The sequence below is a fragment of the Lineus longissimus genome, chromosome 4 (genome assembly GCF_910592395.1).
Source record: "Lineus longissimus chromosome 4, tnLinLong1.2, whole genome shotgun sequence".
NCBI lineage: Eukaryota > Metazoa > Nemertea > Pilidiophora > Heteronemertea > Lineidae > Lineus > Lineus longissimus.
This window is the reverse complement of record NC_088311.1, coordinates 13,038,404-13,052,568: the sequence shown is the minus strand read 5'-3', so window position 1 is coordinate 13,052,568 and position 14,165 is coordinate 13,038,404. Positions and strand designations below refer to the sequence as shown.

Here is a 14,165-nt window from a genome sequence, read left to right as displayed (position 1 = left end):
GCGCAGGTATGCTGTAATAAGCTGTGTTCGCGGTGATTTCTCGATGTTCAGGAGTCGGCGTAATTGGATTGCTACGTTGAGGGCACGGTTGGGTAATAAGCCCAATTTAAAGGGCTAGGCCTGGAAAGATTGGTTCATTCTTCAATCAGCATGGCGAAGGTGTGGCTCAAAGACGGCCATTCCCTGGTGGGTCTCGATATACTGCCAGTCATAATCAGGCTGAAGGATTTGGGCGACCTCGATGTGGCAGACTTTGCAAGCCCAAGGAAGAAGTATGCCCTTTCTTCATATTCCAGTGAGGACCTGGGAATAGAGGCATTGGCCATAATGGGTCACGACATACAGGTGAGCCCATTATTTGTTCGGTTTTATGTACATTTAAGTTGGTCTCGCTTCAAGCAAGGGAATAGTTATGCCGCGGAGGTCATCAGGGCCGTGCTAGCCGGTGTAATGTTTTTGAGTGTGCCCAGTTGTTGAGTGTTTCCCTTCTTTGTTTGGGAACAGACAAGGATAAATTGACAGGTTTCCCCTTTTGACGGTAGTGGCTTCTCCAGCTGTCTATGGTTTGGCAAACACTGGAATATGGGGAACAGCCACCAATGTCACGCCAGCGTTAGCGCAAGTTCCTGATTGGATGGGTGCTTGTGTAGACCCCCCCCCCCTCCGAATCCTTCAGGGTGAGCAGAATGTGACCGGGCTCGGAATAAGAATGTTGAACGTCTTGGGTAGAATCCCAAGATTATACGTAGTCAAGTGACGCTCTGCCCAAGGTCTTGGGAGTTACACCCGTAAGGTTTGCGGTACTAGTAATACCATTCCCTCGTTCACATGAAACAGTAATCATGGGGTCTTGTCGACGGGCAACGGCTCATGCCAGGTGGTACGCTGGTGTTTTATAACGCTTTCGGGCACAAAGCCGGGTTGTAAGTTGTACTTATTTCTTCTCGCCAGGTACTACTAGATGTAGCGAAGTTCGACGACAATCTCGACAATAGAAGGCGGCTGGTGCACTGTGCGGTGCTTCAGGCGAACGACAAAGGTTCGCCATCGGGCCAGCGGCTCAACAAGCCGGATGGGGACCCGGTGCCTGGGACGTCGGTTGCATCCTCGGGGGATACGACTCACGAAGTTGGTAAGGGGAAGACCACTGCGGGAGCCTCTTCGGGTACCAAGGCTGCCGGGAAATCGTTCACAGAGGCGTCTTCGGGAGGTGTTAAGAGGGTAAGTTCTGGCGGTATTACATGTATCAGGGGTATAGGCATGCGTGTGTAGGTGGGCAGGGCATTGAGCGAAGGGCATCCTAGTTCTGTGGGTTCAAGCAGGGAATAGTGCAAATTTTTACCACCCACGTTTTATAACCCGCCGTTTTTTCTTTTTTTTTCTGCTTGAATGTTTTTGAACATCGGAAACAGCTACTTGAGCAAATTCTTGCATAAGCAATAGCAGACCGATGAGAGTACGGACAAATTAAGAACTTTTGCGAAAGGAACGCAATTCTGAATTTCGGGTTGGCTGCAATGGTTATCGGTTTGGTAGCAAATTATCAGCGCATGAGTGTATTTGGGGTCGGAACACGGTCGGAGTGCACCCCGATTGAGCACGCAGTTTCGTTTATAGCACATGCGTTTATATGCTTACCTAAGCAGAAAAGCTGGTAAGGCGTTTGCTGTCTTGATACAATGATAATGTAGGCCTCCACGTATTCTGTTCAGGTTATGGATGAATCCGTGGCAAAGGACTCTGACAGGCTGCATACACTCGAGCGGGAGATGAAGAAGATGAAGCAGGCGAAAGAAGGAGGGAACGTAGACTTGGCTCTCACTCAGGTGAGAATGCTGGCGGGGAGGTCCGCATCTACAAACGCGGTTCTGATAGCGGCTATGGAGGCGTTGCACGATGCCGCGTCTGCATGTGAGCATAAGGACAAGGATTTATATAAAATGGCGGTAAAAGCATGCCGGGAGAACGACGTCAGTGGGCCTCTCCAAGCGCTTGTTATTAAGCTTGTGGGCTCAGAGACTGCGAAGAAGGCCCAAACAGCTGTTGACGCTTGGAAAAAGGTTTTAAAGAAAACTAAGACCAAGGACGCAGCAGAGAAGGACGGGGGGATCGTGATAAGCCCGAGCAGTTTCTCCAGTCGCAGCTGTTCTCCCGTCTGTTTGCGCAGTTAGCCTCGGGCAGTAGTGGGTCAGGTCAACGTTTCCCTTATAGGGGTAGGGGTTGTGGGACCAGACGCGCCCCGTCTAGTGCAAGGCCATGTTTTGTGTGCCAGGCCACTGATCATTGGGCGGCAAACTGTCCATTGAGATCAGAGAAGAAACCAGATGTTTAATCCATAGGCTTACTAGCAGTTTTGAGTGCTCTTACGACTCTTTTGTTTTCTCTTGATCATGCCGAGGTTGATGTTCATTAGAGAGTCCTTTAAGTTGTCCTCGTTCGCAGGGCCTCTCAGCTCTCACTTCCAGGGTACCTTAGTTACCCCAGTGGACTATTAGTTCACGCGGGCGTGGGGCGGAGGGGGTCTGCCTTTCCATTCTTGTTAAAACTGGTTATTGGGGAACCCTTGTGTAGTGCCTTTTTGGGTTTCGATTGGTAGCCATAGCCGTATTTGGTAAAGTGCAAACTGATTCCTCTTTTGGCTTGTCTTGCAGGCTGGTCTGCTGGACTGGGAGAAGTTTACGGCGTTTGACCCATTTAAGGCACTTGGGGGGAGACGGGTCCCACAGTTCATAGATCGGAAGGGCAACCCCCTCTGCACCACGCCCGTGTATTCTTTGAAGAAAATTTGGCAATCAGATGGGCAGCACTGGGAAGACATGTTATCTCATCTACCGGTTAGGGACGACTGGAATTTTGTAGCGGGCCAAATTCACAGCGAGTCTGAGAACTGGCATATTTTTTTTCAACCGTTCAAGGGTAACTTTGCCGGTAGACATTTTGATTCGGATTTACCGCCTCGGGTTGAGTTGAGGAATTTTAAAAATTGTGAGGAACATCGCGACGAAATCGCCAGACATTTAGAGGAGGGTGTCAGAAATGGTTCCCTCGAAATTGTGGGCCGAGTAGGGGAGGTAGAACCTCCACACTTGGTTATGCCCTTGGTAATGGTTGAGGGTACTCGGAAAAGTAGACTGTCATGATGAACGTTTGCTTAATCTTTTCATGAAGCACTCACCTTTTTTCCCTAGAAGGTTTGGCAATCATTCCAGGGTTGCTAGACCCTGGCGATTCGGTTGCGTCCTCAGACGAAAAGTCTGCTTACATGGGTATTTGTCTAACGGGTGATTCCAAAACTTATTTTGGCCTAGAGTTTGGCGGTTGGTACTTCCAATATTGTGTTCTCCCCTTTGGCCGGGCAGAGAGCCTATTTGTGTATCAGAAAACGGGTATGCAGATAACAAGTTTCTTGAGATCCCGTGGGTTGATTACAACGCAGTACTTGGATGATCGGTTTCTGGGCCCAATGGCGAGGGAGGGAGCCAATCGGAGGGAAAAAACGAGCCTGTCAATCTTTTTCAATGCGGCTACATTGACCGCTCTCGGTTTTACCATTGAACGGCTAAAATCTCTCTGGGATCCCGTGACTTCTTTAAAACATTTAGGCTTCATAATGGACACGATCTTGAGGCATTTTGAGATTCCTGCAGACAAAGTGCAGCGTTTCAAGGAGCTGAGAGAATTAATTCTCGGTTTTCAACGGGTACATTTGAAATTACTACAGAAGTTCATGGGTAAATGCGTGTCGTTTTCATTAGCAGTTCCCTCAGCGAAAATCTTCATCAGATTCATGGCGGGCGAGATAGGTAGGGCTCAGAGAAACAATAGGTTAGTACAAATCTCAGGACACCTCAGAGAAGAGATTGAGTTCTGGCGTTTCCTGGATGAGCATATTGAGTGGGTCCCTTGGAGGCTGGAAAGACACACGCAACTTGTGCTTTCCTCTGAGGCTAGTGGCTATGCCTGGGGAGCTTGCATTGGTACGGAGGGGGTAGCTCATGATTTCTGGGGGGCGAATGATAGTAGGCCGATCCATTTGAAGGAAGCCGAGGCAGTGATGAAGACCATTCAGTCTGTACCCCAGCTGGTTAAGAACAAACGGGTGGACATTCAGGTAGATAATTTAGCAGTTGTGTTAGCCTGGGAAAAATCGTTCCCCAAGGACCCCCAATTGATAAGGTTCATCAAGGAATTGTTTATGTTAACTTCGAAGTTAAACTACGATCTGAGGCTGGTCTACATTCCGTTTAGCCAGAATAAAGCAGACGCGCCGTCTAGGGTATTGTCACCGTCAGACTCGCGCCTGGCCGCCCCGGCTTGGCTAAGTTTGCAGAACATGTTTGGGCCCCACTCATTTGACTTAATGGCTTTGGATTCTAATGCCATGTTGAGTTCAAGCGAGAAGCCCCTGCCCCATTACTCCCCGTGGCCTCTGCCTGGTTCCTCGGGGTTCAACATGTTTGCACAGTCACTATCTCCGGATGAGAACTACTACTGCTTCCCGCCTTTCGTAATGATTCCTGCAGTGTTGGCGTTTCTACTGCGGGAATGTAGGCGCCCTTTGAGAGTGACACTGGTGGTTCACAAACCTTCGTCAATTCCTCACTGGTGGCCTCAGCTGGTGGGTAAGGCTAGGATAATGCTATTGGGCAACAGGGGGGCAGGGAATGTCTTGAAAGTCCCATCGAAAACTGGTTATATTCCGACGGCGTTGAAGGTGCCTTTGTATGCAGCTCGTTTTCGTCTACATTGATGTTCTGTAATGTAACTGTTTCCTGACCTTTTCAGAGCAGCAGGGCGTGCCACCTGAAGCCAGATTTCTTCGCGCTGCAGGGCAGAGTGCAGGAACTTATGGACGCTGGTCGGGCATCGAGCTACCAGAGAAAAAAGTCTGTGCTAGAAAGAGAGCTGGAGGATTTCCTGACTCAACTTGGTAAGACTTTGGAAGATTGTTTGCCGGAGGATATTTGCATGTTCTTGGCATTCAAAGATAAGTCTGGTAAAACAACCGTCCATAACAGGTTCTGTCCGGCCATCGGAGACAGGAAACCTTCCTGCCTCTGCCTGCGGCGATTGGCTTACGGTACTGTGCTCAACAAAGTGTCTCAATTGAAGGCTATTTTTGTTAAAATGGGACGTGGCACGCCTTGGCATGAGTTCTGGGGGAATCCTGTCGATTCCACAAAGGTAAAGATATATGCCAAACAGATCCAGGTAGAACAGAGCATAGCCCATGTGCTTCAAATTCAAGCGAAGCCGTTGTTCGTATCTAAACTAATGACTATTGCAATGTACATTGATAGGCACATTCTTGGGGTGAAGTGCTCGGTTCAGAAATTTATCTTGGCCGGAGATCAAGCAGTTTTAAAGTTTATGTTTTTTGGCGGGGACCGGGCACACGACGTGGGTCTAATGCTGGCTCAGGAGCTGAGGCAGCTGCCGAATCGGAGTGGTTATGTTATTAGACGCACATGGGGAAAAACCAGCCGGGTTGACAAACCAAATATATTTTCCGTCTTTAGGAGCCCAGATGATTCAGTGTGCCCAGTTCGGGGTTTAGAACAGTACTTAGAGGTCGCGAGCCAGTTGGGAATAGATCTTAGTACTGGGTTTCTATTCAGGCCGGTGAAACAATGCTCAGTGTTAGACCGTCCTCTGGAGTACCAGTCAATTTATTGTAGGCTTAAGAAATACCTGATCATACTGGGTTTGTTCGAAGGGGAAACCCCTCACGGTTTAAGGGGAGCATGCGCTATCTCTTTAAGATCTCTCTTGGCCACAACCCCAGGGTCATCATCAGTAGAACCACAGCGGATGATGAACCATGTGGGGTGGAGGACGGCGGCTAGCGCGGAGCATTACTCCCGAGAACGAAAGCTCGGACAAGCGGCAGTCGCTTCATCTGTCCTTTCTACCCCTTCGACGGACCCAGTATGGTCGAGTATAGAATCAGGATATTTCGATGAGTCTGAACTGGATAAAATTGGTGTTTGATTCCGCTTTGGGTAGTAGCGGTGTTGTGTGTAAAGATTTACTAAGGGCAGCAAACTATGGATAATAGGTACAATGTGGTAGGGGCCCACCATCCGATGTTTTCGGTTTCTCAATGTCTGGTAGTTTTGTCACTTCAGCTTTGATATGCAGTTCGTTAACTTCGATGTACATGTAAGCACATATTTGGTGTACACACGAGTAGTCTGTGGAGTATTAAATCTTTTTCCGGGCAAGATTCTATCTTTGTGTTTATTTCTTGTTGGGCCTCGGTGTCCTTGTGGGAAGTTTGAGATTGTCTGCATAGGCCAATACGTTACCCCTGGGGTAGCTAATTCTTCGCAGCATACAGTTGGAAGGTGCAATCTCAAGCTCTCTACGGCCCGCCGTTCGGTCGGGAACATTCGCGCTGGGCAATGTTTGTAGAGTTGGGTTGGTGTTTAGGAATGGGAATGTACAAACATCCCCCAGCCCCAGGAGTCCGGCCGATGCGGTACCATGCAAACTGGCCTATGGTTCCGACAGTTGCGGAGTCTCTCAGTCCTATTTCAGAATGGCATTATATGGTCGGCGATTCTGGGGTGACTTCATTCCCCATCTCTTAACCAAAGAGAACGGGCCTGTGATGTCCTTACACTTTGGATACTTTCTTATCCAAGGTGCTAAGACGTCACTCGGTCACGTGATCGCTTTATTCCCTCAGTCTATTTTTTGGAACCGTGGGAGATGACGAGACGGCCGGAAACACTTCGGAGATCAGGAAGGGATTCTTGGCTAAAAATGAGTAAGGCAGGAACTCTCCCCCCCTCCCACCCTTCGACGGGTCCAGGTATCGACATTGTGTGAGGCATCGCGGGCGCGATTCTCTTGTGACTTCATTCCCCATCTCTTAACCAAAGAGAACGGGCCTGTGATGTCCTTACACTTTGGATACTTTCTCATCCTCCGACTCTGATTCTGATTCTAGTGAACTGTTGGGTAAATAGGATGGATCCATTTCACTGTCATAATCGCAACTATACTCATCAATATTGACTAAAACTTCATTGATGAGTTTCTCAAAATCAAGGTTTGCAATATCTAAGAGTCCTACTTCAGGGTCAATATCGAACAATGATGTATCAGTGACAAATTCAGCTTGCCAGGACTCGGCAGGTCTCCTTTCAGTTACTGATGTGGAAGTTGGAGCTTTGGTCTCTCTGGCAGACGTTGGAGCCGCTGTCTCGGGTGAAGATGTTGGCGCTTCAGTTACTGGTGCAAAAGTTGGTGCTTCCGTCTCTCGAACAGATGTTGGCACTTCAGTCACTGGTGCAGAAGTTTTAGCAGTCTCTAGAGCAGAGATTGGAGCCTCAGTCTCTGGGATGGATTTTGGAGACTCTGTCTTGGTTGAAGATGTTGGCACTTCAGTTATTGGTGCAGGAGTTGGAGCAGTCTCTGGAGCAGCCTCTGTCTCAGGTGAAAATGTTAGCGCTTCAGTTACTGGTGCGGAAGTTGGAGCTCCCGACTCTGCAGCAGCAGTTGGAGCTTCAGTTACTGGTGCAGAAGTTGGTGTTTCCATCTCGTGAGCAGATGATGGTGCTTCAGTTACTGGAGCGGAAGTTGGAGCTTCCGTCTCTGGAGCAAGTGATGGCAATTTAGTTACTGGTGTGGAAGTTGGAGCTTCTGCCTCTGGAGCAACGGTTGGAGATTCAGTTACTGGTGCAGAAGTTGATGCTTCCATCTTTTGAGGAGATATTGGTGCTTCCTTTTCTGGTGCAGAAGTTGGTGCTTCCGTCTCTTGAACAGATGTTGGTGATTCAGTTACTGGTGCTGAATTTGGAGCAGTCTCTGGAGCAGAGATTGGAGCTTCGGTCTCTGGAATGGATGTTGGAGCCTCTGTCTCGGGTGCAGATGTTGGCACTTCACTTACTGGTGCGGAAGTTGGAGCTTCCATCTCTGGAGCAGATGATGGCAATTCAGTTACTGGTGCGGAAGTTGGAGCTTCTGTCTCTGGAGCAGTGGTTGGAGTTTCAGTTACTGGTGCAGAAGTTGATGCTTCCATCTCTCGAGCAGATGTTGGCCCTTCAGATACTGGTGCAGAAGTTGGTGCTTCTTTCTCTTGAGCAGATGATGGTGATTCAGTTACTGGTGCAGAAGTTGGAGCTTCCTTCTCAGGAGCAGATGATGGCAATTCAGTTACTGGTGCGGAAGTTGGAGCTTCTGTCTCTGGAGCAGTGGTTGGAGTTTCAGTTACTGGTGCAGAAGTTGATGCTTCCATCTCTCGAGCAGATGTTGGCCCTTCAGTTACTGGTGCAGAAGTTGGTGCTTCGGTCTCTTGAGCAGATTTTGGTGTTTCAGTTACTGGTGCAGACATTGGGGTTTCCGTCTCTCGAACAGATGTTTGCGCTTCAGTTACTGGTGTGGAAGTTGGAGCTTCTATCACTGGAACAGCGGTTGGCGCGTCCGTCTCTTGAACAGATGACGGTGCTTCAGTTACTGGTGCAGAAGTTGGTGCTTTAGTCTCTTGAGCAAATGATGGTGCTTCAGTTACTTGTGCAGAAGTTGGAGCTTCTGCCTCTTGAGCAGATGATGGTGCTTTAGTTACTGGTGTGAAAGTTGGCGCTTCCCTCTCTTGAGCAGTGGTACGAGCTTCGGTCTCTGGAGTGGATGTTGGAGCCTCGGTCTCGGTTACAGATGTTGGCACTTCAGTTACTGGTGCGGAAGTTAGAGCTTCTGTCTCTGGAACAGCAGTTGGAGCTTCAGTTACTGGTGCAGAAGTTGTTGCTTTCTTCTCTTGAGCAGATAATGGTGCTTCAGTTACTGGTGAGGAAATTGGAGCTTCTTTCCCTGGAGCAGAAAATTTCGCTCAAAATTCAGGCCTGATTGGGGGAATGTAGGTCACTTTTAATTTGTCTATACATCACATACTATAATGGAAATGATTTACCAGTTGGCATGGGTTGCAGCCTGCCTTATGTCATTCAGTACAAGGCTCGTCTACTTAAACAGTTTTGAGGACAAGGATGTCAGCCTGGTGTTATCACATTGTGATGATGCACTCCAGATGATTCTTAGATCACTTATGCAACTGTCTGATAGAAAATAAATTTCATTGAGTCTGGTACATGCAGTGTCAAAATATATAAATAATTTTTCATTAGTAAGTTATGAGCGATTGACAGACACCATATTATCAATTCCAACTTTGGGAGATGCCAATGCAATTGCTAAAGAGCCCCGCGAGTCCTGTAGATTTGAATATACTTGAGTACACTCCACCTTCTACAAGTGTAGCAAACTTTTCTTCCCGACACCTAGGGGATGGTGTTGTCTGTACATTTTCCCTGTGTTCATGTGAAGAGTTCATTTCCAAAAGCAGACAACTCAATTTTTGTTGAATTTAGTAAAATGATGTTTTTGTTTGCAGTTTCCATGGCAAAATTAGTTGTCTTTAACTAGGATATTCTGAATTATTGTTAATAAAGTAAATTTTATCTGAAAAAGAATAAAGAGGTTTTTGATTGTGTTTCATTGCAAAGCCAGACAACTCCAACAATTTATTTTCTTCAAAAACAGACAACTCCCATTTTTTAATCTAACTTCAAAATTGCACTGAAATGTAAAGCATAATGCTTTGTCAATACAATTTGATAAGCTACACTATGAGATTCATAGCACAATTCCTAGCAACTTCCCATATGAACACCAGCATTAACATAATATGGGAAGAAAAATAAACCAGAAACAATGGAAGTTGACCAACTAATATACAAACCGCTACTCTTTTGAGTGTTTTTCTAAAACATGAAATTGACTTTATCAAAATTCATCCTAGTCAAGGCCTTACTGATGAGTTCACAACAGGCCAAAAGAACTGCCGTGTTTACTTCCCTCATTTAAGGAGGGCAAAACCAGAAAATACCAACCAGCACATGAATTTATTTCAGAGAACTATACATTAAACACAAATCATTTTGCAACTGCTAGGCCAAAAGAAGGGTAAGGCCATACAGAAACCCTCAAATAGCTAGTTCTCAAGAAAACACACTACAATTGACTTCATATTCAAGTCATGCTGTCTGCATGGTGACATTTTGCTGCATTAGTTTTGATAAAAATGTATCCTCATGTTTCTAAGGTATTAGTTAGACACCCCCAAAGGTTGAGTGGTCGAGAGGGAATTTTTAGTTAGGCCATAATACTCCTGTATTCATGAGGTATTAACCAATGAACTAGTGAAACCCAAGTTGATCACTGTGACCCTTTTAGAATTACCCTTAAAAATGGGAAGGGATTAGGAGCCAATAGGAGTTGGAAACATATGATGTGTTGTATTACATTTGTAAATGTCCAGGTCTGTTTTATTCACTGCTCTGCCCTAGGAGGCATGTCTAATTGGGTCTTACAAATATGAGAATCTACGAGGAATTTAGCCAATTAGCTCTCTTTCAGTATTGTCATTATCACACTATCACTATCAGTAGAAAATGATTTGGTTGCATGAGTGGAAAAGACGTTGTTCCTGAGTTGACAGCAATGATCATGTTTTCTATTTGAACAATATCATAGAACTACAATTTGATAAGTTACACTATGAGATTCATAGCACAATTCCTAGCAACTTCCCATATGAACACAAGCATTAACATAATATGGGAAGAAAAATAAACCAGAAACAATGGAAGTTGACCAACTAATATACAAACCGCTACTCTTTTGAGTGTTTTTCTAAAACATGAAATTGACTTTATCAAAATTCATCCTAGTCAAGGCCTTACTGAAGAGTTCACAACAGGCCAAAAGAACTGCCGTGTTTACTTCCCTCATTTGAGGAGGGCAAAACCAGAAAATACCAACCAGCACATGAATTTATTTCAGAGAAGTATACATTAAACACAAATCATTTTGGAACTGCTAGGCCAAAAGAAGGGTAAGGCCATACAGAAACCCTCAAACAGCTAGTTCTCAAGAAAATACACTACAATTGACTTCATATTCAAGTGAAGGAATTTCAAAATACACACAAAGTCCCCCCAAACAATTAAACTAAACAACATACTTCCACATCATAAAAGGCCCCAACCCGTTGACACATGATGATGGGGAATTACTTTGGAAGGAAAAGGATACCAAGTTTTGATTCTAGAGCAAATGTTGTTATATCAAAGTCAGCAGTCATTTTGTCTTGGATAAATTACAGGAACACAGCTGAACACAGCATGTTCAATCCAGATCAGATCTATATAGTCGATTCGAAAAGTAATTTTCAACGTCGTTTGGGGCTCTAGCACAAAAACTACTGGGTCGATTTCAACAAAGTTTGGCTTTTTGTAAATAAAATTTAAGGACCAAAAAGGAAATGTAGGTTTCATTTCATTCTTTTTGGTATTTCGGTGACCATGACCATCAGTGAACTAGCCCAGAAAATAAAGGCCCCAGAGCCATAAATCTGAAAAATTTGTATTATGCCAAATGTCTATGGATTTTCCACTTTACATTACAAAACAATAAGAAGACCAAGCGCCAAAATTCAGAATTCCTGTTTGGTAAAAGAGAAATATTTACAAAAAATCAAACTTTGTTGAAATCAGCCAAGTAGTTTTTGTGCTAGAGCCCCAAACGACATGGACAATTACTTTCTGAATGGACTATAGTTCGAGACCGGCAATACCTGGACAGTTTCATTTATGACTATTTTGTCGCGCGTGTTCCACAAACTGGCTTCGAACTGGATCAGGGGTGGTTCGTTATTCAAAATCAGCTTTAGAATTGAAAAGAACTGAATTGGGTGATGGATCTTTTTCCATCTAGTACTAGTAGTTACTCATGGTTTGAGTTATCATAAGGTTGAGGTATGCCATTCCATTTTGGGTACACCCTGAAAACAGGTTAAGAGTGCTGGCTCGTAGAGAAATGAAGTTTGTGAGTATACACATTGGATATATCTCCTTATCAGCAGCTGTAGGGCCAATGCCAGCCAAATGCAGAGGCCAATTTTGAAGGCAAGGAAGATTGGACAACCCTGACAGATGACAACAAATCAAGAGAAGTCTATGTAAATAAGCACATGTATGGTGGATTGGATGAAGGAATATATTGTTCTTGGAAGTAGGTTAAGTGTCATTGCATGGAATGACCATGCAAAAAGTGATAACCTGGTGGTTCACCGATTTCAATGAAATTTGGTGGACAGGTACACTTGACCAACTTATGAAAGAATATAGGATATGAGAAAAAACTATTTGTTATTTATCGAGTAAACTAACAATTTGTAAATTTCGGGGTCGACGAGGTTATCTTCAAAGGATTTTCAATCGGTTATTACAATTGGTCCTCAACAAAAAACGACAAATGCTGCAATATTGCCCCTTTGAAACAAGCTTTCCCATCATATGGCCTGCTTAATTTCAGAAAACCAATAATATATATCCTGAAATTCTGGAGATAGGGGCCAAAGTATAGCCCTTCCACCTTTAACAGGGCCTTTGTGTCGGCAACTTCAAAGGCGAAAATCTCAACTGCCACAGGGATTTGGGTAATAAAACTTTGTGGATGTATGGCCACTTACACCATCTTTCATAACCAGCAATCAAAACTTCGTGCGCTAGTGTAGTCTTTGAATAACAGTCGTCGACAACCATCATGATTTACATGATTTTTCACGTCTGGACTGCTTTTCCCTATTACACCGGTTACACCTAAAACATGGAATGCAGTCTTCAATATGTTGATTACTTAGCAGGAGGGCTCTGAACATCCATTGAAACATCTTTTCTAAGCCATGCATCCCAGAGAGGCCAATTTGCATGGTTGTAGGGGGAGTTGCTTGTACTTGGCTCCTTGCACAAGTCCATTCCAGGCTGTTCATGACAGTAAAATACAAATAGCAAGGTAATGTTCATCTGAGAACCTCTTCTATTGGGTTGTTGGGACGGCTTAGAGAATGAGTTACAGTAGGCCCCTACCATCAACAGGCCTTTGCACATGTACTCTCAACCATCATGTGAATATAACCGCATATTCCTCTCATTATGCCGCCATGTTCTCCAGGAGGATACCGCTAGAATTAAGGAAGAAATGAACAACAAGGTCAATAGTAGAGAGAAGCAGTCATGTGTTTCTCAGATTTTTATTATATGTAGAACTAAGAGTAATATTCAGACTATTATGATCATTACACAGTGAACCCCGATGATTGGTTATCCTGGTCAAGGCAAATGCACACTTAGTAATAGACCACTCAACTTTAGTCCTGTAATATGCTATTGAGTTTTGATTCAAAGCACATACTGAACAACAAAACAGACATACTAGTCCTTAGTAATACAAAACCTCATAGGCCTCTATTTTAAAACAGGGAGACATACTAGTCACACTAAGTCCTGTAATACATGTACATTATGTATCATTACATTACAAATCAACCTGTTCAATCACCTGAGCTCGCAGTCTTGATCTTGTCATCATGCTGTCAGCAAGTTGATGCTGGGCATCGGAATGGCTGTCAACTCTATCTCTGCTCAAATGACCACATTTCTGTTGGCAAGCAAGCCGGGAGAAATAGCTTGAGACCTGCTGTGTTGTTAACCACTCATCTTGTGGAAAGCGGCCCTTTATCTTCTTGGCTAAAGGTAAACAGCAGAGAAAATATCATACACTGGTATGCTATAATGTCGTCTTATGAAAAACAATGACTGGGTAGGCTAGGACTAGGAGTAGCCTTACGGTAGGCCTACCTGCTGTTGTTGATGCCACACTTTTTCCGCCTCCACCGCCTCCTTGTGGCCTGAATCGCAGTCTTTACAAATTGCTGCAATGTAAAAGATCAAGATGTCAAGAACTACCCTAGGCTAGACTGATGCGATACATAGAACTGGAAAGGCCTCCGAGACCTAGGTCTACATGTGTGTAGTATCAGTCACACTAAGTTTGATTGTTGAAATGAAACAATCAGAGATGGGAGCCAACCTACCTGATCCAATTGGCAGCAAAACATTCCAAATCTGGTTTATCTCCTTCGAGACTAGCGCTGGAATGGCACGGTCTTTACATGGCACGCGTTTCGAAGATACCGAATGGAGGGGGTGCTGGCATTTACGGGATGGCTTCCAGTCAAGGCCCAGTTTATATTGGTGGGTAGGGCAGATTGTCAAGTCCTGGTCGACATCACCAAACAAACCTGGGCGATCAGCTCCCAT

At 45.0% G+C, this 14,165-nt stretch overlaps 1 protein-coding gene across 1 annotated transcript; it reads right to left on the bottom strand.

The window, feature by feature from the left end:
* Positions 1-6,907: 6,907 nt before the first annotated feature.
* On the bottom strand, positions 6,908-14,165 carry LOC135486742 (uncharacterized protein DKFZp434B061-like). Its single transcript, XM_064769837.1, has 4 exons — positions 13,940-14,165; positions 13,704-13,777; positions 12,958-13,027; positions 6,908-8,814 (listed from the first exon to the last, which is right to left on the bottom strand). The coding sequence occupies exons 1-4, from the start codon at positions 14,163-14,165 to the stop codon at positions 6,908-6,910; spliced, it is 2,277 nt and encodes a 758-aa protein (XP_064625907.1).

Bases quoted from the DNA above. Each gene is read 5' to 3' on its own strand.
- LOC135486742 (XM_064769837.1), bottom strand. From the start codon at position 14,165: ATGGGAGCTGATCGCCCAGGTTTGTTTGGTGATGTCGACCAGGACTTG. The intron at 13,028-13,703 runs GTAGGCCTACCG...CCTTAATTCTAG, and splicing joins TGTGGCATCAACAACAGCAG to CGGTATCCTCCTGGAGAACA. The intron at 8,815-12,957 runs GTACATGTGCAA...TTTCTGCTCCAG, and splicing joins TATTCACATGATGGTTGAGA to GGAAAGAAGCTCCAATTTCC.